This window comes from Miniopterus natalensis, chromosome 5 (assembly GCF_054644295.1).
Source record: "Miniopterus natalensis isolate mMinNat1 chromosome 5, mMinNat1.hap1, whole genome shotgun sequence".
In the NCBI taxonomy this organism is placed as follows: domain Eukaryota; kingdom Metazoa; phylum Chordata; class Mammalia; order Chiroptera; family Miniopteridae; genus Miniopterus; species Miniopterus natalensis.
The window spans coordinates 83,799,992-83,827,386 of record NC_142085.1 but is presented as its reverse complement, the minus strand read 5'-3'; the positions used below and the strand labels follow the sequence as shown (position 1 = coordinate 83,827,386).

Genomic DNA, 27,395 nt, shown 5'->3' with positions numbered 1-27,395 from the left:
TCTCGGGCATTTCACTGGGACGCCACAGAAGGGAGGGCAGTCTCAGAAAACCCCAAGATCAAGGCCTGTGAGAGGAGAGAATGGGAAATGTCATCAGGCCTAGAAAGCAGATGCCATTTCCCTCCCCTGCCTCCTACCTGTCCAGCCTGCAGGGCTCAGAGCTGTGCAAGGTGAGGCAACAGAAATAAAGTGGAAAGAAACACAAAGAGGCACTTGGCCCCCTTCTCCACGGTGGGCTTGCCTTTTGCAGCAGATCTGAGCTGGGACAAGAAAAACGCCTTAACTTTAAGTTAACTTCGAGTTCAAAGTTTTGGTTATTCAATGGTCCTGGATGTTTTAGTTGTGGAATTGAAGCTGTTTGCAATTTATCATGAATCTAAGTCCTTTTGTTATCTGTGGGACCAGAGAACTAGCCTCCCTGAATATTTAAAATGGGAGACAGAAAGGAAAGTGCTTTAGGATGAAATCCTATGGTGGTTTTGTCCAAAGTAGTGGTTATATCAGAGCAAAAATGTGTGTTTCCCAGGGAGAGCAAGGAGCTGGTTCTCGGTCACCTGCTTTACAACCCTGCATGAGACTAGCTCTGTTTTTGAAATATGATCATGCCTGTTCCCTGGAACCTCGGTCAAACTGTCACTTTCACATCCCATGTTAACCGTAACCCTTACTTTTTCCATTTCCCCACCACTTAAAATGTTTGGCAACTTGTACCCACTGACTTTGCTTCTTAGAAAAATTGGATGAGCATCCACAGTGAGGCTTATGTGGTTTGTGTTGCTTTGGTTTTATTTGACGCTTAAGCTACGGAATTCCCCATAAACGAATGTCTGGTGTTCACAGATTTTAATGAAATCTCAATTTCTGTTTAGTTTATAGAAGCAGACCTGAGGCAGAAACTGGAGCATGCCAAAGAAATCACTGAAGAAGCAAAAGGAACTCTGAAAGATTTCCGGGCTCAGAGTACGCAAGTGGAGAACTTTGTTAACGACATCACAGCCTGGCTGACAAAACTAGAAGAATCCTTAGAGAACTGTGCCCAGACGGAGACGTGTGAAGGGCTGAAGAAGGTAAAGGTAGGTAACAAACTCTCATGAAGCGTTTACACTTCAGTGGGAATATTGGTTCTCCTGCTTTGTGGTGACTAGACTCACACTATCATCTCTGCTGTCAGTTACCCATATTAACACAGGACACAGCCAAGGAAGTAACCAGTAAAGGACTGAGTGCACAGTGAGTAACCTAAAAACAGAAAGCATGCATTGCTTAGGGCCTGCTCATAGGCCACAATGATTACTATTAGTACTATTACTATTCCTACTATCATTAAAAGGGTGACATGCATAGAAGTGTTTGAGTGTGCATGAATTTTCAAACCTGAATGCCAAACAGTTTTTCCGCACTTATTTTTATTGGTTAGTATGACTGCTTTCATCTACAGAAAGATATATATATATGTATATATATACATATATATATATATATATTTCTTTATTGTTTAAAGTATTACAGATGTCCCCTTTTTGCCCCATTGATCCCCTCCAGCCTCCACTTGCCCCCCTCCAAGGATATATATCTTTTTAATCGAGAAAACATCCCACTTTTATGTCAGTATGTTCATTTTCATAGATGATATTCCTGATCAGTTTTCTATAAAGCTTGTGAGTTGAGTTGACTTTTCAACAAAAATATTTGTTCTCTTTTGCATATTTATTTTCTTACTGTATTTGAGACTAAGGACATCTATATTTTAATTAATCCTGCTTTTGTTGTGGCCTGTGACCCTTGTGGTCCTCTAAATAATGTGAACTTAGAAGGGTGATTCCATTAGTAGTTTCTAATCAACTGACTAAACCCAAGCTCCTAGCTGGAATCCATAAAGATCTATTCAATTTGTTTAAAATCCTGGACTCTAACTCAAATCCTAGCTACCTCTCAACAGCTGTTTGCAGTTGTTCCCAAGAACTGGGCAAAATTCACCAAGAATCAGCACAGACAAATCACAAACACTCAAAAAAGCAATCCCACAAAAATGTATACATTCCTGAGTGGATTCTGATAGCATCAGTTTCCAGAAAAAGCGCCATCCTCGAGTAGATGGAATATTTCTCTTGCACTTGATAAGCTTCCTTCATGTCACACTTTTATTCTATAGGAAATACAAAAGGAACTTCAAAGCCAGCAAAGCAACATCAGTTCCACCCAAGAAAACCTCAATAGCTTGTGTCGCAAGTACCACTCGGCGGAGCTGGAGCGCCTGGGTGGCGCCCTGACTGGGCTGACGAAGAAGCATGAAGCTGCCAGCCAGCTGTGCTCCAGAGCGCAGGCCGCCCTTCAGGAGTCCCTGGAAAAACACTTCCATGGTGAGCCCTGGCAGGCCTTCGCATGAATGGTCTGTGTACAAGAAAGAATCCAAACCAAATGCTGCGTAGACACTGCCAGCAAACATTTGCAAAACTTTCCAGAAGAATATCATGCCCATTTCATTTGTGCACTGGCTTTGGGCAGTGGAGTGTTACACTTGGGCCTCCCCATAAGCAGAGTTCCTCCTTCCCGCCGAGGAAGTGGGAGGCCAGGGTTGTGATGATTCGGGATTGCACCTGGCTTTTTGACCCATGGCTCATTTGTGTGGAATATCACCTCCACTGCTCTGATGAGGTGACAGTGACTTGGGCATTAGGCGAGCATGAAGCAGCAGCAGCCATGGAATTCAGGGGAGTGCTGTCCCACCTGTGTGCCCGACTCGGCTTCCTGTGGGGCGGGGCCTGTGCTCTGATGACTCTCACGTCAGCTGGTGAAAAGAGGAGGAGGTTCCTCCTTGCGCCACAAAAGGGCTTTAACACCCCTAAAGTATTCCCCTTGCACTATTCCACAGTCAGGCAATTCATTATCTTTCTTTACCAAAAGAAAGAAACATAAAGGGAAATCAGACATTTAAGGGGTATAAATTTCTTTGCAGTCCTCTCTGGGATAATTTCTTGATTCTGCCGTGAGCAATGATGGCTGTAGATTACATACACTGTGCCATATGTGTCATATTCTGTATTATTATTTTCTTTCTGGAATATTTTGTAAGGCACAATGCAATGGGCCGAAAGCCAGAATTAACTCATGGCAGTAACCCTGGAAGCTCACTCAATGTTTGGGTGCATTTCTCATTTTTGTTACTTTCCAGAGTCCATGCAGGAGTTCCAGGAATGGTTTTCTGGAATAAAGGCAGCAGCAAAAGAATCATCAGACAGAACTGGTGACAGCAAAGTTCTGGAGGCGAAGCTCCGTGACCTTCAGGTACGAGCACTGGCGTTGCCTTTATGGTCTTCCAAAGAAGAGCCGCACACAAAGGAGAGAAGGAAACTGCAGTCAGGATATTGTGCACAGGGCGGATCAGAGGAGGAGCGGTGGAGGCAGTTGAGCAGTTAGATCGTACACTAACCGTGTGATTAGATGGAGCCTGGACTAGGCTGGGACCCTACTCTCTCAGCTCAGAATTGTAATTAGTGCTCCCGTACACTAGGGTCTCTGAATCATAGCAAATATTTTGTATTACTTTTATTTCCTGAAACAGACCATTTTGGACTCAGTCAGTGACGGACAGAGCAAGCTTGATGCAGTGACTCAGGAAGGACAAACTCTGTATGCACACCTGCCCAAACAAATTGTCGGTAGCATTCAGGAGCAGATTACAAAGGCCAATGAAGAGTTTCAGGCATTTCTGAAACAATGCCTCAAAGACAAACAGGCTCTTCAAGACTGTGCTTTGGAACTTGGGAGGTAGGTTGTTTTGATACAGGTAGATTTTATCATACACAGAATGTTTTCTTTTTTTTTTTTTTTAATATGTCTTTATTGATTTCAGAGAGAAGAAGGGAGAGGGAGAGAGAGGTAGAAACATCAATGATGAGAGAGTCATTGATCCGCTGCCTCCTGTGTGCCCCCTGCTGGGGATCGAGCCCGCAACCCGGGCATGTGCCCTGACAGGGAATTGAACAGTGATCTCCTGGATCCTAGGTCGACGCTCAACCGCTGAGCCACGCCCGGCAGGGCCACAGAATGTTTTCAGTGACTTAGAGAAAAAGCCATTGTGAATAAACAAATCTTTGAAATTGTGACTTTAAATTTTAAAGTTTTGACCATAATTACAGATTCACACTAGTACAAAAACTGATTCCTTAAACTATGATGCTATCACTTGGTTTTATTTTCTCCATAGAAAATAAAGGAATTATATTCCCTGGTAACTGTAAATTACAGGAATGCATGCTTTTTTTCTTTTTCTTTTTTTTGTCTGTTTGGCCAACTCAAGATACTAGAGCTTTGACATCCAGGTTTTATATTACCTAAGTCTTTTCTTGTGTCTACTTCTCCTGGGTTGGAGTCATGGCAGAAAACACCTACTGAATTTCTGTGCATCAGCATTCCAGTCAGGAAGTTAGTCAACATGGGTGAATGTAAAATGAGAACGGAGAGGGGGAACCTTGTTCCTAGGGGAAAAGATGTCAGTATAATCCAAATGCCTTTCTGGTGTAGAGTAATTTGCCTGACCCTTGTCCAGGTTTCTCAGAGAACTTACTGTTTTCAAAACTTAGAGCCCTTGTGCTCTCGTGCTGTATTCAGATCCCATAGGATTCAAAGACACAGAGGAGATGTTCCCTTTTTCCCACAGGGCTTCCACAGCCTCATTTATCCGTTGGCCCCAGTTCAGGATCTTTGTAATAACACCCAAAAAGTCAAGTGCACATTTCCAGGGAAAGTAATCTTGCTCTTAATTATCAATTATGATTACCAAGTAATCAATTCAGCAAGATAGGGTGATCCATTTTTGCCTGGATTGCAAGAGAAATTTTCACGAATTGTCACGTTTTTACTGAAATAAGCGATAATTTGAATGGGCTTATTGTTGAGTTTTCTTCTACTTGAAAATCCATGAGCTCTTAATCGTCATAGACATGGTGGCCTCAGATATTAGAATTTATTATTATAATGAGAACATAAAAATTTTTCTATGGTGTTTTTCTTTTCTTTAGCTTTGAAGATCAGCACAGAAAACTGAACTTATGGATCCATGAAATGAATGAGAGGTTAAGCTCAGAAAACTCAGGAGAGAGTAAACAGTACATTACTGAAAAGAAAAACGAAGTTCATAGAATTGAAATGTTTCTGGGTGAACTACTGGCTGCCAGGTATGGTGCAGAAATGGAATAGGTCCTTCCCCAACTAAGGACGGTGTGTCTGGTTGGTTGGTTGATATTTGGTTTGGTTGTTAGTGGGTTGGTTGGTTAGTTGGTGATTGTGTTTGTTTCCACCCATGAATGTCTAGAATACAAATGATTGTGCAGAGTTTTCTATGGCAGTGTGGTACTCTGGAGAGAGCATAGTAATGGAGGTAAGGAGATGGTCTGCATCTTTGTTCTACCTCCCTTTGCTCAACAAATTGGATAGGACACTCATTTCCTGTATTTTTTAACATTAGCCTTTGAACATTGTGATGATGATAATAATGTAGTTTCTTCTCAGAGATTATTCTAAAGATACAAGGTGATTAAAAGATACTCTTCACTTACAAAAATAATGCTGTAGATCCCAAGTTCCATATATTCTTTATACTCTCAGCCTCCAGTCCCATCTCCAATTCACCCCAATGAGGTATGGTCATTAAGTCTGACTGTCTTAGAGGTTCCTCTTCTCTCCTACAGTATTTGTCTCTTCCATACTTCTCAAATGAGCAAATGATTCTGACTTCTTTGCCAGTCCACGTTCTCTGGCCCGACTTTCACCATGTTGCTTCCGAAATTCATGCTTCACTCCTGGCATTTTCAGTTACTTTGGTGGAACTCTACCTTTGGAAGATGGGACACTTTCCATCAGGAAAGTGCAGTTTGACCCAAAACTCCTTCACTATCCTCTTACAGAGTTGGCACACGCATCTGTGAAGTGATAGAGGCCAGCACCCAGCCTGCTTATCAGACAAATCAACAGTGATAAACTGACTAAAAACTGCCTAATTCAGATGACACCCATTCCCTGTTTTCACTGAGTCCTCTTTTTGGTCAAATATGTTGAGTGTTCCTAGTCTTGAAAAACAAACATGCAAACAAATGCACAAACAGAACCCATACTGACAACTATTGTGGGTGCTAGTTTGATGACAATTATAAAATTTCCCTGGGATGCGTTGGCCCCATCTCTGAGCCCTTACCATGGGGTAAACTTAGTTGACTCTGTATACCCTAGCCCCCTACAGTGAGTTCCTCAAGGCCAGGGACCACCAGGTCTTTATCATCTATATACTCCCGTTATCTAGTATAATGTCAGAAAAATAGAAAATATTTGCTGAAGTAACAGAATAATAGTGTCATTCTAAATATATTTCTTTCTGAGAGTTACAGTGCACTTTTTTTGCTTTTAAAATATTGATTCTTGCCTAGATGCAATATAACATGACCAAGCCTGCTTCTCTCCTTCTTCCAAACTGTTTAACTTTACATATTCTTCTTGAGCAGTTACTTTCTGATGTTCCATGACCAGAAGCTAAGAGTTCTTAGTGTGTTCGTTCCCAGGTTCCCTCTAACGGAACACTCCCAGTGCTGGTCACCCAGGTGCTCCAGCTGGGTCACCTGGCCCCTCTCACTTGCTTGCTGTTTGCTCCTCCCAGTCCTCTCTTTTTCGTTTGTTTTTACCATCATATTTCCAGTACACACATCTTGATGGGATGCCCTGTATTTTTTAAAAGTACCCAGACTTGAGACTCATTGAATTTTTATTATCGTTAAGCAGTTCTTAAAATAACACGTGGTATCTGTTCTCGTGAATATCATGTAACTCACATCATTGCTTACGCCACCTTCTTGTCTCATCAAACATACTATAAGAATAAAAAATGTATTTGAGAGAAGATATAATATTGTGTATGTCATGTTATCTCACAGAGGCTCATGGGATGCTATTTACATAGTAAACTGCTCAGGAAAAAAGAGAGCTCGTAGGAGATAGATCATGTATCGTTTTTCTAGTACTCAGGATAGCTTTTGTTCAGACAACTGCACTCTCCCTCCTGGTATCGCAGGCATCTCCTGAGGGAGGTGCTGAGCTTAATCCAGAACCTGTCAAACAGGATGCAGCCAACCCAGCCACGTGTGGTTACATTTTCCCTTGAGCTAATTAACATAACTAAACTGAGATGAGCAGAGCACCTGAGAGACAAGAACGACGCCCTTAATTAAGCACTCATAAAATGGCCGATTGAAGGAATTTTGTGTGTGCATTTCATCTCTGCCAAACACTGGGTTGGGCCCTGGGGACAGGAGATGATTGTGATGGCCCGGGTTCTAGAGGAGAAAGTCTTGTGCATTGAGACAGACACGGTGTAGGGGTGGCAGAGGTGCCCAGAGGAGGAGACCTGCCCGCCCCACCCTCCCCACCCTCCCCACCCTCTCCGCCCTCTCCGCAGCCATCATCCTGCTTCCCAGGCATGGGACACCTGCACTGAGCTTTGAAAGGGGCAGCTAGAAAGGAAGCAGAGGAGAGCAGAAGGGTTTTCTCACAGGAGGAGCCTCTGTGTATGTATAAAACAGCTGAGGCTTGCGGGTGTTTCCACAAGCTGCTCATAATTAGAGCCTTCGATGGGAATGGAGAGATACTGGAGGTGGCTGGAGAGGCAGGCTGGTCCTTTCTGAAGTGAATTCCTCGGGATACACTGGGCTTGGATCTACGCAGGGCATGGATTAAATCACGTCCCTGGATGGGTATTAACTACGCTTGGAGAAACTGTAGGAGAAGCAAGTGCCAGGGCCCACCCCAGGCTCTTCATTTTAAAGGCATGTCAGCTGTGAGCTTTTGTCTGGTGACTGCTCCAGTATCAACAAACCTTTGTCACTCCCTGGCACTCCAGAAAGTTGAGTTAATTTTTTTCTGGTTGTTTTTTTTTTTAGAGAGTCTCTAGACAAGCTCTCCCAGCGAGGGCAGCTGCTCAGCGAGGAAGGCCACGGTGCAGGGAAAGAAGGGCGCCTGTGCTCGCAGCTGCTCACCAACTACCAGGGCTTGGTCAGGATGACCAAGGAGAAGCTGCGGGGCTTCCAGGTGGCCCTGCAGGAGCACGAAGCACTGGAGGAAGCCCTGCAGAGCATGTGGGCCTGGGTGAGGGGCGTGCAGGACAAGCTGGCCTGTGCAGACAGCACCGTGGGAAGCAGAGACACCCTGGAAAAGCGGCTGTTACAGATACAGGTACGCGGCTCCGGCCAGACACTCCCGTGCCTGAGGACTGATGTGATAGATTCACAAATGGTTGAGTTGGGCCTGATCACTCTGTGAGCCTCTCTCTAAAGGAGGATTAGGTGGGTGAAATGGAGCAATTGGGCAAAATGGATTTGAAGGGGATCATTTTTTCCCTTTGTAATGGAAAGGAATATTTTTGTTTTAATAGCTTTAAAATAATTTTAAATTTTACTTATTAAACATTAAGAAAATGTTATGAAATAAATACCTACCTTACTCCAAGCACTATGCAAGTTGCTGGGGATATAACAATAAAAATTAATCCTGGCTTTCTAGGAGTTCAAGTCAGTGGGAGGGACCAACTGTAATTGTCACTTGCAGTACAACATGTATGTAGGGGCCTGACTGAAGCCAGCAGGGGTGGGTGGGAAGCACAAAGGAGACCACCTGCCCAGACTGCAGTCAGTGAAGGTGACCTTGAAAGACAGAAATTAGCCAGGCAGTGAAGGGAGGGGACTGTTAGGCTCTTGACAAGAGTGTTCTCATTTTCAAAATAGTTCCTTTTTACTCTGAAACCAAATTTCAGTGAAGTTACAAGGCCTGGGCAAGTAGCCCAAGGTTTCCCAAGAATTTAAATTGGAGTTAATCCTTACTCCCAGACTCCCAGATCTCTAATGTTTAATTCAAGTATTATATTGCAGTAAAGTCCAGACTTTGTTGTTGTTGCTGTTTTCATTTTTTTTTATTGTTGACACTACTACAGATGTCCCCCGTTTTCCCTCCTTTGCTCCCCTCCACCCCTGCCCCAGCCTTTACCACATTGTTGTCTGTGTCCATGGGCTATGAATCTATGAACATATGTCCTTTGACTGATCTCTTCCAGTCCCCCAGCCCCTCCCCTCTGACACCTGCCAGCCTGCTCCATGTATCCAGGCCTCTGTCCTATTTTGTCCCTCGGTGTATCTTGTTTGTTGCTATTTTGTTTTTAAGGTGAGTAAGATACTCCCTACCTTGATTCTCATGGGAAGCGTCATTGTTTTTTAAAATATCAGAAGACTTTATATCTCTACTGACACGTATTCACTCTTCTTTTCTAGGATATTCTCCTGATGCGAGGTGAGGGAGAAGTGAAGTTGAATATGGCCATTGGCAAAGGGGAACAGGCCTTGAGAAGTAGCAACGAAGATGGTCAGAAGGCGATTCAGACCCAGCTGCAGACCCTCACAGATGTGTGGTCCAACATCATGACCTCCTCCGTCAATGCCCAGAGGTACACAGCCCACTTCCAGTGTTTGCTTCCCTAAATAAAGCCCAGCAGCTTAGTAGAATGATGGAGCAGTGCCCATGACACCCTGTGATAGAGTGACCAAGCATGTGATTTCAGCTCGCTGTATGTTACTTTGTCTTTGCCTAGATTGTATTTTCTGTAATGGCAAAGACTGGTTTTGTTTGTTTGCTTGCTCTGTGTGTGTGTGTGTGTGTGTGTATGTGTGTAGTATTTACATCTCCCATAATATCTCATAGAATTTTGCTTACAACTTGGGCACAGTAAAATACTCCCTTTCAAGTCATCAGTACAAGGATACATGGTCTTGAATAACTTCAATATGTTTTCACTTTTTAATGACACATTAGGGAAATTAAGTTGTTGGCAACTGTGGAACTTAAGTATAAATCTTTTTCTCAACCCAAAGTAATATCACCCACATTGAGAGTGGAAGGGGGGGTTGACTGTAACAGGGATGGGGCATCCCTGGAACTTAGTGGCTGAGGCCAGGAGAGCTAGTGTCCTTCAATGTGTGGGACATTCCCACACAAGCAACAGTGAACCCACCCAGGATGCCTGTAGAGCCCTGGTGAGAAGCACTGCACAGGGGCTGCTGAGAAAGTAGAGAAGATACTGGTTGTTACAGTAGGTGTTGTTGCTGTTATATTTATGAGTGGAAGATTTCTACCTTCCTCCCTCTCCTGAGAGTCTCCACAAATAATCTGGCTGGCTTGTTGGACAAATGACCATCAGTCAGAATTATATTAAAATACATTCCAGGAGCCATATTCTGAAGGCTATATACAGGGAGTCCCCCCAAAATGTATACACGCTGTAACAGTTGATAGCTCAATTTTGGAAATGAAATGTATTTTAATAAACATGGCCTTTATGATTATTCAAAGTGTGTGTACACATATTGTGGTTACCCTATATACTGTCAGATCACCAAAGAAGTGTGTTCTCACTGTGATCAAAATCAATAGATAAATAAAAAATTAAAATTCATCACGAAACAAAAAAACTGCAATTGCCCACTGCGATGCAAAAATGAACCATGGTTTCAATTACAATTTGGGAGGTTGTATTTTGCTTTGGTTTGTTTTTTCCTTTAATATGGAGCATCGGCAGTAACTCCCAAAGTCAGCAGGATTTTGAATCTTAGTAATAACTCAAACTGGTTAGCAAAGGAAAAAAAAATCAGATCCTGTGATTCTACTTTTTATATAGTAGACCAGGTTTCCCAATGCTTGGCAATAGGCCAGCTTGGTAAAAGTGAACAGGAACATGGGTGAATATTTTTCGGATGTTAGAATGAAATGTTAAATACAAAAAGTAGATTCAAATACTTGGTTCTTCTCTTTCAGCAAGAAATTAAATTTGACAACTACATATTGAGCAGTAGCAATGCTCAAATTGCAGGGGGTAATTGCAGAGGTTTTTTGTTTTGTTTTGTGATTATTTTTTTCTGTGCTAAAATAATGAAACAAAACAAAGTACTTTTTACCCTCTAAGTGCTGGGAGGCTAAGGTAGGGTACATTCCAGAAAAACTCTGACTCAGATTGTGTTACTAAGACTGTATAAAACTGTAGAACAGGGGTAGGGAACTGTTTTTTTGCCAAGGGTCATTTGGATATTTATAATATCATTTGAGGGCCATACAGAATTATCAGCGTAAAAATTAGCCTGCTGTATTTGGTCAAACATTCAATTAACTCACCCCTGATGTGATGCCTGGAACTGCTTGCTTTTCTTTGGTAAGGCCTTGGCAGAGCCAGGCCAAATGATTTCACAGGCCTCGGATGTTCCCCACCCCTGCTGTAGAAGAAGGCTGGGGCTGGGGTTGCTTCTGGGGAGATGAGATTGATTTGGAGATTCTAGAAAACTATTTGAGGAAAGAATAAGACTTTCAGCATGTATGATGAGGTTCCTATTGATGCAAAAGAAACAATTTGAGCAAATGCTGGAAGTACATCTCCCATAGATATAATTCCAGGATTATAAGATTGTATGCAACAGAGGCTGGGAAGGGTCACTAAAGATGAGTTTAGAATAGTTTTAGATCTGAATACTTTAAAATTTTAGAATGCCAGCCTAGAGAGCCTTTTTTTTCTTGACTATCTAGAGAGCTGTTTGGTTGATTATTACATTTGTGATTATATTTCTTGTATTATAAATACATTTAGCCTTCATTCCTTCATGCATTCAACACTAAACATTGTGCATCTATATCCGTTAGTGAAAATCAATCTAGTATATTACTTAGCCAAGAAGATTACCCTAAATTTTAAATTCCAGTCAATATATAGTTGACATCTGATTTTAATGATAAACTGAGTCCAAGAAAATTAAGAATTTATATATATTGAATTGATGCCCCAGTGTTTATTTTTAACAATACAACCCATACATTTGCGTACTTATTTAGCACAATTATTATTTGGAAATCAAATCTCCAGGTGCATATATAACTACAACATCTTAATCAAATTTTTACACGGATTCACTCTCATTTGAAGAAACTGTGATGTGGGTCAGAAAAATAGTACTTCTCCCTGCCCTTAAAAGCAGCAGCCTCACCACTTACAGTAGCATTCAGTAAGACAGCTTACATGGATGCAATGCCCTCCTAGTTGGCTTCCAGTAGAGATGTCAAAATAACTTATTTTTATAACGTTAATTCTAGCACTTTAGAGTCTGTGATTAGTCAATGGAATGACTACCTAGAGTGTAAAAACCAGTTGGAGCAGTGGATGGAATCAGTGGATCAAAAAGTAGAGCATCCCCTGAAACCACAGCCAGGGCTGAAAGAGAAGTTCTCCCTTCTGGACCACTTTCAGTCCATTGTCTCCGAGGGAGAGGATCACACCGAAGCCCTAAACTGCCTCACTGCCAAGTCCAGGGAGCTCTACCAGAAGACTGAGGATGCGACTTTCAGGGAAGCAGCTCAAGAGGAACTGAAAACACAGTTTAACGATATAATGACTGTTGCCAAGGTTAGTGCTTTATATTGAAGAAAAATCGTCAGGGTCAGGTAGAGAATACATTATGGGTTGAATTATTGGGGAATTGGCTGCTCTAAAATTATTTGTGCAGGTATTATATAAAGATAATTTCTCAACTGTGGATGCCCATGAATTTTTCCTTCTGCAATCTTGGGATTATTTTTTATTCTTAATTTTATGATTTTATCCACTTAAAATGTTAGTCAACCTATTTTATTTTTCAAAATTGTTGAGCCTCAGATATCAGTGTTTAAAAGTTCTTTATCTTTTGCTGCCACTTATATTTGTTATAGGAAATGCAAGTCCACTTACCTCCCAGATTTCAATCACATACAAAACATTGTTGTGTTCATTTCCCATCTGAGCACAAACTGCATTTCCCTCTTCTCAGACATATAGGCTCCTTCATATAATATGAAGGTAATTTTAAATTTTCTATCAGAATCTTGACTTTCCTTCATGATTTCTTTTGTATATTTGTGACAAGGTTAAAGAAAAGGAGGGAGAGTTTTTTTCCTGTTTTTAGTTTTCCTTTTGGGAACTCCCTTTGCGTTATTAACAATTATTAACATATGTATTTGCTCACCTTAATTTTTATTTTGTTAGTGTTTTAAAATAAAACTCAAAAAGACCTAAATCTGCATGCTGACTTGGTCCCTTCTTGGATGTGTGACTTTGAGCACATTCCTGAATTTCTATAACGTGCGCAGTGTCCTTTCCTATACAATGGTGATAATAGGATCACATCACAGAGCTTCTGTGAGGGTGGAATGAGCAAATGCATTCAACGTGCTGAGCTGAGTGCTCTACGAAAAGCCAACACAAATAATTTCTTAAATAAGAAGAGTTACTATAATAATAATAATTATTATTATTTTAAAATATATCTTCATTGATTTCAGAGAGAGGAAGGGAGAGAGAGAGAGAAACATCAATGATGAGAGAGTCATTGATCGGCCGCCTCCTGCACGCCCCCGACTGGGGATCGAGCCCGCAACCCGGGCACGTGCCCTGACCGGGAATCAAACCGTGATCTCCTGGATCCTAGGTTGATGCTCAACCACTGAGCCACACCGGCTGGGCTATAATAATAATTATTAAGTGGGTGATGAGTGGGGGATGATAGTCAGTATTCATTAAGCATAGCTTCTTATGCAAAGCTAGACATAAGTACAATTATAGGAAATGTTTCTGTCCTCTACATCTTTTAGTCTAAGATTTTGTGTTTCTATTTGAAGATAGTAAACACAGAGGAAATTCAAGAATAAGAATGAAGGCTCCTGGGGTCGTAAGAGGCCAGTATGAGCCCGGTGACTTTCTGATTCAGATGCTCTGTAGTGACTGCTGCTAACATGGCCCTTACTTCGCTCACTAGGACAAAATGAGGAAAGTGGAGGAGATTGTGAAGGACCACCTGATGTATCTGGATGCCGTGCAGGAATTCACAGACTGGCTCCATTCGGCAAAGGAGGAGCTTCACCGGTGGTCGGATATGTCTGGAGATTCATCAGCCACCCAGAAAAAGTTGTCTAAGATCAAGGTTAGAAAGTGGACGGATATTAGAGCGTCACTGATTCATTGGTTCTTGAGGCCTGTGATAAAGATTCTGTAGATAAGATTCTCTTATTTAAAATGTTTCCTTCCTCTTTTCTCTTTGTTGGTGTTTCTTACCTTGCACCTCATGAATTCTAGACTTAATCAAGAGGGGGAAAGGAATTCGAACCACTTGACTCTGAGCAGAATGAACGCTGTCCGCGTGTGCTCATGCGCACGAATGTGCCCACTGCCATAGCGCAAGCGGCACAATATACGCCAGCCTGGAGCTGACAGAACCGGGTATCATTTTCCAGCACAGTGGCAGAAAAGTTTGTATAACAACTGAGTTAAAAGTTTTTGAACAATAACTTGGAAATGTCATTCTAGGTGTTTTATTCTGCTTTTCTAGCCAACAGCACAACAGCAGAGTGAAAGACAATACTTTAAAGGACATTAAAATTATCACCTGTAAGGGCAACGTAAAGCAAAAAATTTCACGCAACTCAGAGAACTACAGATCTTTGTATCTTTTAGTTATTTCTGGCGACTTGAATAATACATTGCAATCATTTCCCCCTGTGGAAAGTAATAGAATTTAATCTAAAAAACAAGCAGTGATGAAATCCTTAACAGTTATGTTTTAGATGAAATGTTGGGTATTAATAGTGTAACTGTGGTCAGGAATTTGAGATTCAAATTGTGATCTAATCTCTAGAGATCAGAACATAAAAATCATGAAAGTAATAGATGATAAGAGCAGTAATAACCACATTTTTAACTCACTTCTAAGGGCTTATCTTATTTAAATCTTAAGTGACCGTGAGGGTTTTAAATGAGATAATCACATAGAGGCTATTTTTACATTTTTATTATCTGTGTGACCCTTTAAAATACTTCTTTGACACATTTCTCAGTAATATTTTAATTTATTCATCCATCCATCCACTTGTAAGCTACCATCTTGTGGATGAAGGCGAAAATGGGCTAGAGACCCTGAGCAGAGCCCAGCCCTGCTGCAATCCTCCTTCACTTGTCTGTCAATTTAGGGCAGCAATTTTCAACCGGTGTGCTGCAAGAATTTTTAAAACATGCAGTCCCTGACTATTCAGTCAGGGACACTGACCTCTTTTCCCTTAGATTGTCAAATAAATAAAAAATGTCAACACCCAACACAACAATAGCTGTCCAGTGTAAATGAATCAAAAGTATACCTATTTTCTTATTAGATCGGCAAAAAATATATTTTTTGGTGTGCCACAGAATTTTAGAAATTAGTGTATGTGCCATGAGATGAAAAAGATTGAAAATCGCTGAATGAGGGAGAAATAAGGATTTGCATATTTATAGGAGCAATGCACTACTAGCCAAAGCAGTTCCACATACTCAAACAGGGCCTGATTTCAGGGTCCCTGTTGGCCTTTTCGGGATGTTTCGGATTCCACAGCTTATCTTGCCACCAGCCTCGGTGCCCAGGATGAGAATTCTCTGCTATTATAACTTAGGGGTGGGCGGGTGGACTGACTGTGGCTCCCTGTAGCACACTTGCTGAAACTTCCTAGCAGGACAGGGTCACCCTCTGTACATATTTGGAAGTGCGCTGCGACTCAGCCTCCTCGGTTGCCATGGCGATATTCCATTACAGGCGCTGATGGATTCCAGAGAGACCGGGGCAGGCCGCCTGAGCAGAGTGGAGTGTCTGGCTCCCGCAGTGAAACACAACACAACGGCCGGCGGGAGTGAGCTCATGGACACGGAGATGCAGGCCCTGCGGGCCGACTGGAAGCAGTGGGAAGACAGCGTGTTCCAGGCGCACAGCAGCCTGGAGAACCTGGTCAGCCAGATGGCCCTTTCGGAGCAGGAGTTCTCAGGCCAAGTGGCCGAGCTGGAGCAGGCCCTGGGGCAGTTCAGCACCCTTCTGACAACGTGGGCTCAGCAGTTAGCCCTCCTGGAAGGCAAGAACACAGACAAGGAGGTCGCGGAGTGCTGGGCCAAGGGACGGGTAAGTCGGCTTCCTGTTTTCTGGTGGTGACTGTGCTAAACATTTGGTTTGATTCTCATGGTTGCTGAAAAGGAAAAAAAAAATTCTTACTAAAAACACAGCATTCATACTTGGAAAAAATAAGCATTTCTAATTAAATTTGCAAATCAGATCTGTTTTCTTTTCTCATAAATCAAACTATTGTAGAACTAAGGTTAGAGGAGAGAGGTTATTCTCTACCCTTGAAAACAGTTACTGTTGGTGGAAATATTCCACTTGTGTTCTTATGGTGCAAGAGTTTGTAATCTCGTGTTCAGCCATTCAGCCTGAAAAATGGCCTGTGGGTAGAGGCATAAATGCACGAAGAGTCATGGCTGTTTTCCTGCCAGAGAATTATTGCCAACAATTCAGTGCTTGAATTTATAGCTTTGAAAGAAACCCTTGGTAATCTCTGAAAACACAACTAATAGTTTTCACCCAGATTATCTCTCCTGTGTGTCGTTTTGATAATTTTGACAGCCGTGCTTGAATTGACCGGTCCACAGAACCCCTATGTCATGCTGATGGGTTGCCTTCTGGACATTTTTTTTTAAACTAACGACAGCTTCTTCAGAATGAGAGAAAAGAAAGCATGAAAGGGATACCGAAGATCGGGCAGAAGCTGGAAATCCTTTCTTTCTTCACTGTTAAATGGGACCTTAGAAAGACTTTCTTTCGATATTTGCAGTTTAATAATGCTCTGAATCGTGGGTGTCCTTAAAAGGAAGTTTTAGTAAAGTAAACTTCTCTGTGTCTATTTATGTTATAAACATTTCAAAATATCTCCAGCCTGTAAGCAACTCACATAATCTTTCCAACATTGTCCTGTTTGAAATCAAGTATTTGGAACACATACAGCGTACCGCAAAGGAAAACTTTCTAACCGTCTCTTTATGCTATTTCATTTATAATGCTTGTAGGTTATATTTTTTTTCTGATTGCTTTCTTAACCTTCAGGCATGAGCACCCAAATAAAGTGTAGAAAGCAGTCCTATAAAATAGGGACAAGGAAGTTGGTAATTATTTCATGTGGTCAGTATTATTCACTCAGAGATCAAAACAATCTGTTACCATGTTTTAGTCCTATTTTGTTTCCCTTCCAGTCCCTACCATTAATATGAATGAGTTTTTTTTTAAAAGAAAGACTTGGTGGTTATTTAAATTATATTACTGTTCTGAGCTATCATTATTTCCTTATATTGATTCTGTTAGTAAAAATAATAGGTGAGGCCTACAGAAAGGTAATGCAAAAGTAAATATGCTTTTAATGGTATAAACAATTGAAAGACAGCAGCCCCGTGATTAGATCTATTTCCAGATTTGGCTCTGGAGCACATACTTTTAGTGACAACACTATATTACCTCTAAATACTCAGATTTTCTCTTATTCTGATTATGTCATTTTATCTAAAAATGGGGATATTTTTAGAAAAGAAAGTATAATTATGTGATGGAACAAAGGTGTTTGTTAGCTAATGCTTTAGTGGTAATCATTTTATAATATATAAATGTACTAAATCAATACATTGTACAACCCAAACTCACACAATGTTATGTCAATTGTATCTCAATAAAGCTGGGAACAGTTTTTTAAATTTTTTAAAAAATGGAGATAATGCTCTCATTACAATGAAAGCATGGGGAAGTTTTACAAAATAATGGATTTGCTAGGGTTCATGTGGCTTTGTTTTGCTGTTAGAAAGGGCTTGTCATTGTTAACAATCATAACAGTAATCACGAGCTTTCCCAGGTATTTACTTTCCCTTCTGCAATTAAATGATGATACTCAAGAAATCATTTTAGCCCTGGTCAGTGTGCTCAGTTGGTTGAGTGTCATCCCATGTACTCAAAGGTTTCAGCTCGATTCATGTCAGGGCACGTGCCTGAGTTGCGGCTGGCTTGATCCCCAGTAGGGGGCATACAGGAGCCGGCCAGTTGATGTTGCACTCTCACATCGATGTTTCTCTCTTCTCCCTTCCTCTCTCCTAAAAATAAAAAAAAAGAAAGGAAAAGAAAGAAATCTTTTTAAAAATAAAAATGGGTCATTATCTATAAACTATATAAAATCATGTCACAAAAAATCTTGTTCGCTGTGTTTGCAAAACTCATATCTCTTAATATCCATAGGCTATTAGTGTTGGAAATATAGGAGTTTTCTTAACCTGCCTAACCTCTAAGGAAAAAAAAAATGCATCCCAGGACTTAACAGAAACACAGGTATATAACCTGATATTTACATAATGAAAGATTCTAATAATATCCTTTAATGTATGATAAAGTTATAGAAAAAAAAATTTAGTGTCAAATTTTGGTCCAGACTTTTCACTTTTGATTACACCTAATGCATAAGTGACTCATTTGAATCTCTGGGGTTTTTATTTACTACTTTGATGCGTGGTCAGGTTTCTTTAGTTCTCCTAATGCTCTTCCTTCAGTAAAAGATTTAATGTGAAGTAAAATAGTAGTTACTAGTTTAGCATTTGGAGCTTCAGAGAGAAATTTTCTAAGTATTATTTATGAATTTTGTAAATAAAAATATTTTAGGTGCTTCTTGCCCAACACTAAGCTAAATAAAGAAGTTTAAAGCTAAGAGAACACCATTCCTCCTCACAGAGCCACCTTCCTGGTAGAAAGGCCCACATCGTTCCAAACCATTGGGAACACTCAATAGTGATGAGTGCCCAGAGGCGCTGTGTGTCCCCAGTGAGAAGCCCCTGAGAGGTAGAAAGGAGGGCAGAGAATTCTTAGGGGAGTCCTTATCTGAGCAGAGTCTTGAGGTATGGTCACAAATGGGCCGGGTGTGTGAGTGGAGGAACGCACCATGGTACAGAATTGCCAAGGAATGAGAAAACACAGGAGAGAAAGCTAGAGAACAGGATTCAGATTAAGAGGATACTGTGTCATTCTAGAAAGAAATGACAAAGATGTAAATGGGGGCCGTGAGAGTCAGAATGCAAAGGTAACTGATTAAAAGGGCTCTCCGAGAGGTAGGACAGACCAGACCTCATTAGTGCCTGCATGGAGCCAGAAGGGAGCAGGCCAGGCCGTGGTGATGCTTAGTTCTCTGATTTAGATCAGTTGGAGGACAGTGGTTCCATTTACTAGGATAAGGAATGTAACGCAGACCTAGGTTGTTGAGAGGCGTGGTTTTCCTACAAATCTAGGCCATCCCATGATAAATATCTCTGAGAGTAAAAATAGGAACAGCAATGGCTCTCTGAGTGGTGACTCATCTTCCTGTCCCTCCTCTTAAATTACTATTGTTATTTTTCACCTTGGTGATACCATTATCCACACACTCCCATTTAAATATTTAGGAGTTATTTACCCGCTCATTTTCCTTCTAAGGCACTTATCAGTGTGCCAGAATATGTGCATTTGATACTCAGGATGTCATTTGCTCCTTGTGTGACAATCCTTTGTAAACTCTAGGACCATGGCCTTGATTTCAGAGGTGTACTTGTCACGTCCTAAGACTTTATTTGGATTAAAAATTCACAGGATTGTGATTATTCACGTGTCTCTCTCATCCGTTAAATTGTGAGCTCTTCAAATGCAAGAATCTTACCTTTAGTCATGTTGAGGGGTGGAGATGGTCCCATAATTCAGCAAAATGATTGGCACGTGGTAGACATTTAGCGTATATTTGATGGCTCTGTGAATGAAACTATAAAATGAATGAATTATTACTTAAATCAGACCTCCAGATTATAAGAGTTTCTTGATGTGAAAGTTAATTTTATGTATTGCACAAAATCGCTTGCTTTATATATGTACCAAAATAAGTGTTGCTTTGCTTTGAAATGATTTCTCTTTAATATTAAACAATGTACATATCTTCTGATGTCTTAGTTATACTTGTTTTTTAAATTTTTTTAAACTCAAAGGAAACTTTATTTACTCTTATTTCTAAAGCAATCTAGTCTTTAAGTGAGCTGAGGTTAGGAGAGAAGAAAGAACATGAAACCTTCCAAAGGACAGAAGGTGCCCTGACCGGGAATCGAACCGGCGACCTTTCGGTGCATGGGGCACTGCTCAACCAACTGAGCCACACCAGCCAGGGCAGTCAGACTGTTTTTAAACAATTCAGGCTATTTTCTCTTTTCTTTTTCTTATTCTACTTTAAGTTATTTGGCCACTTGACCACTTGACTTCTTGGCAACATCTCATGCCTTTGTGACTATCCATGGCTCGAAGGGGATACAAGGCAGGATATATTTGCCATGGGGGATCCTGAAACTAGGCCTCTTGATTTATGCGTCTACAGTATGAAGATGTGGAAATTACCTAATTTAAATGCTTACCCCTCTGTCTTTTTATTTCCTAATAGGAGATACTGGACGCTCTACAAAAAGCAGAGCCTAAGACAGAGGATCTCAAGTCTCAGCTGAATGAACTTTGTCGATTTTCCAGAGACCTGAGTCCATACAGTGGAAAAGTTTCTGCCTTGATTAAAGAGTATAATTGGTGAGCATGAACCTTATTGGTATTTAAAATATTTTCATACAAATAAGAAACTAGAAGTTTGTATATTTTAAAGTGTGATTTCAATATTAATAAAAATTAATCATTAAATACATTATTAAATGACATGATCACATACTCTAAAAATTGTTGATTTTATCAAACATTATTTTAATCTCCTTTATCATTTTTTTCTTTCATTAAATGCTTCCAATCATGGTTTTAGTCTGTGTTTGCAAGCATCCAAGAGCTGTCAGAATAAAGAACAGATATTACAGCAGAGATTTCGAAGAGCCTTCAAGGATTTCCAGCAGTGGTTGGTTAATGCAAAAATCACCACTGCCAAATGCTTTGATATACCTCAAAATATTAGTGAAGTTTCAACAAGTCTTCAGAAGATACAGGTAAGAGTGTTATTAACTAATTCTAATAACGATGCTTAAGTGAATTTAAAAAGTGCCTCTTGATCGTTTTAGGAGCATATTAAAATTTTGTTTGAAACTCAAATTTCAAACAAATCCCTGCTAGCAATGATTGATTCATGTAGAAGAGAAACTAGTCCATTTGTGTAAATGCAGGCAGATTTTTTTTTTCATTTAAATTTCACAGTAACCACATCAGGTACATAAGATTATTATTCCCAATGTACAGATATGGTAAAAGAGTCTTCATCACTTAACATGTACAATAAAAACTGTCTATTCCTTCTCTGTGATTTTATTGAAAAAAAAAAAGTAAGAAAATCAATGTATTTTAAAGCAGAGAGCATTTTACTTTGCCTAATCTTACATTTTTCTTTATAGGAGTTTTCATCAGAAAGTGAAAATGGACAGCACAAGCTAAACATGATGCTGTCTAAAGGGGAACTTTTGAGTTCTCTGTTGACCAAAGAGAAAGCTAATGGCATCCAGGCCAAAATTACAAATGCAAAAGAGGACTGGAAAAATTTTCATTCAAATCTCCACCAAAAGGAATCTACCCTAGAGGTATAATGTAACCAGCTATGTGGACACATTCTGTGTTGTCTGTTGGTGATGTTTAGTTAAACCACACTCTCAATATACCAAAGTATCCTTGTCAGTGATCTTGCTCACCCCTCTCTGAATACAAATGAATGACCAGACAACCCTAATAATAGCTCATGCTAGAGGTATGAGCCTCACTTAGGAATTAAGTAGCTTCTTGCATAGTAGGGGCTATTATCATAGACCATAAGGAACAACTGGTTTTAATTTTAAGCATATCAGCCTTTCCTTGAAATCCGTTAGTTTTAGAAGTTGTTCTAGGAGAATAAACAGAAATATCTCTGTTAGGCTACAAAATGCTATGGATGAGAAAGCTTATTATAACTAATGCAAATATCAAGTAGAAGATTTTAGGAGTTAAGTGTGTAAAGAGGCAATGTTTATACAATTTCATTCTGTCTAGAGACAACATAAGTTGAATTTATTATAATCATAACATAATTACTGCCACAATGCAATTATTTCTTTCTTGTGAACCATCTGTTTTGTGTACCAACTCTTTTCTTGGAGGAAAATTTAGAGACATGGAGAATATTTTTTTCCTTTTAAAACAGCACTTCTTGGCAAAATACTTAATTTGATTATGACCATATAAATGTGAGATGGAAAAAAATAGTAACAGAGAATTAATACAAGAAAGAGAAAATGTGTATTTCCTCAGTTCTTTCCTAACCCAGAACCACTGTAGTCTCCTTCGCGGTGGTGGCTAGTCTCCCACGGCAAGCACCCTCCATGTATTAGGGAGACATAATCATGGCGCTGTGCCTAGAAATTTACTCTTAACTGCAGGGATCCTTAATGCAGTGTGGCATGAGCTCTGAGGCACCTGCTTTTGAAGGCAGTACATCTAGCATTGACAGCGAGATGATCTAATCCAAGAAATGTCCACGAGTAGATGGTAGGTCAGGAATAGCCTGCCTCCCTACCTTCCATGTTGTCTTTCCCCTCCCTCCCTTTTTCCATTCCTTTCTTCTATTAGTAAAACACGCATAATATTGCCTGTTATGTTCCAGGCACTATATTAGGAATATGAGAGGGTTATTTTTTTCCTCTTCTCAGAGAACTCGCTTTCTAAAAAAGGAAACAGTATATAAAGAGGTGATTGCAATGTAATACAGGTATGTTCAGCATACGATAGTAATTCAAAGGATGCAATGCAGGTAATTCCACTGGGGAAGTCGAGGAAGGTTTCCAGAGAGGTGACATTTTAACTGAATGTTGAAGACTAAACGTTCTTTGAACTTGCCAAGGCTGATGTACATTTCGGGTAGAAAGGCCTGGATGTGCAGGTCCAGGGGTTATGTGCCAACAATAAACAGGACTTTAATAAGTCTGACATCCACGTGGGGTTTTGGGGGAAGAGCAACAAAGAGAAGACTGGTGATGAAGATTAGGGCCAAATAGTGAAATGTGTTGTATACTAAGCAAATTGACCTTGACTCTCAACCAGGCCTGGGTAGTTAGGGAAAAGGTCATTTTTTAAAAGTAGGTCTATAAAAAGCTCTTAAAGGGTGTTCAAAAATCATACAGGTGCCAAGGTGCAGGATAGAATGTTCCAGATACTGGGAACAGGGAAGGAAGGGGAGGGGTCAGTAGGGCCAGATTGAACGCCAAGTGAAAGGCTTCGTTTGCCATTAAAATTTTGTGCATGCCAATATTATCTGAAACCCTGTAGAATCTGAAGATCCAAATGAAGGACTTTGAAGTCAGCGCGGAGCCTGTGCAGGACTGGCTGAGCAAGACTGAGAAGATGGTGCACGAGAGCAGCAGCCGCCTGTACGACCTGCCCGCAAAGAGGAGGGAGCAGCAGAAGCTCCAGGTGAAGACTGGGCCGCAGGGCCGCGACTCTCCCCCCGCCTGCGTGCATCCCGCATCCAGTGTCCAGGCGCCCCGAGCACTTGGAACTCAATGATGCCGCCTTGAGATAGCCTGTCCCCTTTCCCTATTTCTGACAGATTTTATGTGTCCCGGCTTTCCTTTGAGGTGGATTTGTTTCTGTCCTACAGTCTCTACCGCGTGTAGCTTGGAGCTAATCAAGCCTCCGGGGTGCACCGATTGCTCGCCCGTGTTGATTTCTGTGCTCTTTGGGCCAAAGCTCCTTCGCGATGTGCTTTTCCCCAGCCTCTTAATAGTAACTTGCTTGTGCTTTTCAGTCTGTCCTTGAGGAAATAAACTGCTACGAGCCTCAGCTCAACAGGCTAAAAGAGAAAGCTCAGCAGCTGTGGGAAGGACAAGCTGCCAGCAAGAGCTTTGTGCACAGAGTGTCGCAGCTGTCTGCTCAGTATCTAGCGCTAAGCAATGTAACGAAGGTAACGCCCGCCATGTGCTGTGTGTGAGTGTGGGCCCGTGTCCCAAATCTGCAGTCTCAGTGGGGTTGTGCGGGTGTCGGCCTGGCAAGCCCAGGGCAGAAATAAGGCGTGTAAGTCTCTCCCAGCCCTGCAACATGAGTCTCGTATTTGTGCTGTGTCATCTCAATGTGGCTGTCCAAACAGCGAGGGAGGTCCCAAGGATTGAAGGGACTTCCAGTCTCCATTAGCGCACAGAATATTCCCTTTACACTGAATTGGCATGTTCTCGGGAGCTTTTATTTTGAAAACTCAATGGATAAACATAAGGCAGAATTCAGTTTGGGCCTATGGAATCTAATTATTTTAGAAAAACAAGAATCCAAAGGAATTTAAATTTTAGTGGACTAAATAAAATGAGTTTGGGATCTTTTTTCTTTTTTTAATTTCTCTAAACTCTTTATATTCATTACAGAGTAGTCAAGGATGTGTCGATTGAGATTTTAAGTTCAGTCAACAGAGCAGAGCTCAAAACTGACAATGACTTGTTTAACCGATTACATTTCTTTTCTAACAGCTTAGAAAACAGGAAATGGGAGCCCACTATGATCTCATTTAGACATTCAGCTGACATGACGCAGACTGATCTGATCTTGAACTTGGTGGGGCAAGCCTACTAGGAGCTTTGTGTAGCTTGTGACATTTGTTCCCTATATTTGTCTTTTGCATCTTCAGTCTTAGACTGTTGGGATCCTATTGTAATTTAGTCTCTTCTTTAATTTGGCATCCCCCATTTTAGCATGGACTTACTCTAATCTGCTAATTCAGATCCTCAATAAAACACCGTTGACACAGTCACACAAATATGGACTCAGAGTAAATAGACTATGTTTACACAAGTGCTTTTCCTCTGAATAGGTTCCTTTCTTTGTCTTTAGACGATCTGGCACATAGCTAGAATTAGAATTAAGTAAGGACCTCTTTCTATTCCTTTGTATTTATTTAGATACCAAATATCAATAGATATTTGAATGCTTGACGAGCTGTAAAATTATATTGATAAACTTCACTATGTTGGATATGAGTTGTAATTAATTTTTAAAAATCATATTTATGGCCTAACTTTTAAAATTTAGCGATATTACAAAAATCTCAGAAAATAAATTTTTTAGAACCCTTGCTAACAGTGGAGGTCATGTGGTATCAGTTCAGCCAAATGTGATTATGTGAAAGCTAGAAACCACTTTGATTGGTCTCCCAGACAAGGCATTAGAAAGAAATTTTACTGATTCTGAAAAAAATGAACCAGTTGTCATCAAGAATAGCAACCAAGTTGAGGGACAGTAAATTGGAAATTTTAATTTTCTGATTTTCAACCCAATGAGTCTCACACTTTTCCTATTTAGAAAGAGTTCACACATCTCTCAGGTTAATGCAGACACACATCACATCCGTGCAGCGTATGAGCCTATGGCCGATCCTGGTTATCTGAACGAGACAGTTAGCTTGCCAGTTTGGGTAGCTTCAGGCTGTGAGAGCTCTGTGGAATGGACAGCGGGAAACCGTGTCTGTCGTTTCCAGGAGAAAGTGTCAAGACTGGACAGAATTGTTGCAGAACACAATCAGTTCTCCCTTGGCGTGAAAGAGCTGCAAGACTGGATGACAGACGTGGTTCACATGCTCGACTCTTACTCCCACCCGACATCTGACAAAAGCGTGCTGGACAGCAGGATGCTCAAGCTGGAGGTATGCATTTCAGAAACACATCTCTAATGGACAGACTTTGTTTTCCTAAATTTTTTTATCCTGACCTGTGGATATATTTTATTGAATTTTAGAGAGAGACGAAGGGAGAGAGAGAGAAGGAGAGGGAGAGAAACATTAATGTGAGAGAGAAACACTAATCAGTTGCCTCCCGCAACTGGGGACCAAACCCATGACCTTTTGGTGTGTGGGACAATGCTCCAGCCAACCGAGCCATCCAGCCAGAGCCTCAAAATTTCTTAAGTCACCCTCTGTGTGGTAGTGTTATGTCACCCTCTCGCCATGGGAAATCTCAGAATGCTCTATGTGCACAGGGTGGGCAAGCCCAAGCCTTCCTGAATCATTGGAACAGGTTCAGACATAAATGCTTCACAAAAATAAAATAACTACCCAATGTGGTGATTTGCCTGAAAGCTGGTTAAGAAGCTAGTTTCAGATCGCATTGCTGACACGTTTATTCTGAGAAAGTATTTCAATGGAACATTTTATAGGGCAGAACATTTTCAATCGTGTTTAATTTTCTTGCCTGCCTATATCATGTAGTCAACTCTCCCATCCAACACAGTTTCCATTTATGGCAAAATAATGATTCTTCATTCACTTGTCTCTCATTCATATGTGGGTGTCTTCTAGGAGACTGTCACTCTGTCTTAGTACCGAGGATTCAGAAATGAACAAAGTGTAATCTTTGTCCTCAAGGATTTCAGCTGGAGGCTGAAACACAGAGAGCAATTATAGCAGATAGGGTCATGTTTATGGTTATAGACACAGAGTGGAGCCATGCAGGACGGATGGGTTGAGAGCCAGAGCAGGTTTCTAAAGAAGTCTGATACCTAAGCTGATACTTGAGAATGATGCCACATTCAAAAATTCTGAGCAAAAGCCAGAGTAAACAAACAGCATGGTGTGTGAGAAATTGCCACCAGTTCCTCCCTGAGGGTGATGAGTGGCTGAAGCTGACTCTGGAGGTTGGCAGGTCCAGGTCAGGGGGAGAGAGGAAGCTTTGTCTTTCAGGTGATCACACCAGTTTTGTAACTTTGATTCAGATTTCTTTCTTAAATAGAAAAAGATAAGTGCTTATGAAGAACTTAAAATATATAAGTTAATAATATATAAAACAAATCACAGTTCTTTGTTTGTTGGGCCAGAGACCTTCACATTTATAAAGCTCTCCATTTGTGACTTTGAGAATTCATGAATTCTACTGTAGTCTATTAAAAACCAGTAAAATAAAACTTTAGTGGAAAGGAGGCATTATTCAGGGAAGAGTCGAGGCCTGCAAAGCCAAGGCCACCTGGAGACCAGTGGGTGACAAGTGACTGGTTACTGGCACTCAGCATCAGGTGACTCTCCCACCTTTCACCTGGTCAGCCTGAGAGATCCAAGGCTCAACACAAATGCATATCATTCCACAATCTCAGGAGCTCTGAGATACTGAAAGCCAGAAATATTCAATATGCAAATGACAAAGGACCTCGTATTCGCTTTTATAGGCTCTGTTATCGGTGAAACAGGAGAAGGAGATCCAGCTGAAAATGATAGTCACCAGAGGGGAATCTGTCCTCCAGAGCACTGCCCCAGAAGGCATCCCTGCCCTCCAGCAGCAGCTGCAGAGTGTGAAGGACATGTGGGCTTCCCTTTTGTCTGCAGTGATCCGTTGCAAAAGGTAAGAGGAACCAAAGCCCACTACTGCAAAGCCATTGCTGAAAGATCAGTGCAGCCACTCAGTAGCACTCTGTTCTGGGGCAGGCTGGCGCGCTCTCTCCCTTTCCTTTTTTCTTATTAGAACAAAAGAAACTGGCAGGTACAATCTTGCATTTAGG

The 27,395-nt window shown here is 41.0% G+C and overlaps 1 protein-coding gene across 1 annotated transcript in view; it reads left to right on the top strand.

Annotated features, from left to right (window-relative positions):
• SYNE1 (spectrin repeat containing nuclear envelope protein 1) overlaps positions 1 to 27,395 on the top strand; it is a 346,443-nt gene that overhangs the window by 147,396 nt on the left and 171,652 nt on the right. Inside the window, exons 45-61 of the mRNA XM_087817695.1 lie at positions 870 to 1,073; positions 2,153 to 2,360; positions 3,173 to 3,285; positions 3,563 to 3,768; positions 5,022 to 5,177; positions 7,926 to 8,217; positions 9,306 to 9,478; positions 12,163 to 12,472; positions 13,857 to 14,021; positions 15,660 to 16,016; positions 20,365 to 20,501; positions 20,725 to 20,902; positions 21,302 to 21,484; positions 23,199 to 23,342; positions 23,677 to 23,832; positions 25,390 to 25,554; positions 27,066 to 27,238. Of these exons, the coding sequence (XP_087673821.1) occupies positions 870 to 1,073; positions 2,153 to 2,360; positions 3,173 to 3,285; positions 3,563 to 3,768; positions 5,022 to 5,177; positions 7,926 to 8,217; positions 9,306 to 9,478; positions 12,163 to 12,472; positions 13,857 to 14,021; positions 15,660 to 16,016; positions 20,365 to 20,501; positions 20,725 to 20,902; positions 21,302 to 21,484; positions 23,199 to 23,342; positions 23,677 to 23,832; positions 25,390 to 25,554; positions 27,066 to 27,238 (3,320 nt within the window). The remainder of the gene's footprint in view (positions 1 to 869; positions 1,074 to 2,152; positions 2,361 to 3,172; positions 3,286 to 3,562; positions 3,769 to 5,021; positions 5,178 to 7,925; positions 8,218 to 9,305; positions 9,479 to 12,162; positions 12,473 to 13,856; positions 14,022 to 15,659; positions 16,017 to 20,364; positions 20,502 to 20,724; positions 20,903 to 21,301; positions 21,485 to 23,198; positions 23,343 to 23,676; positions 23,833 to 25,389; positions 25,555 to 27,065; positions 27,239 to 27,395) is intronic.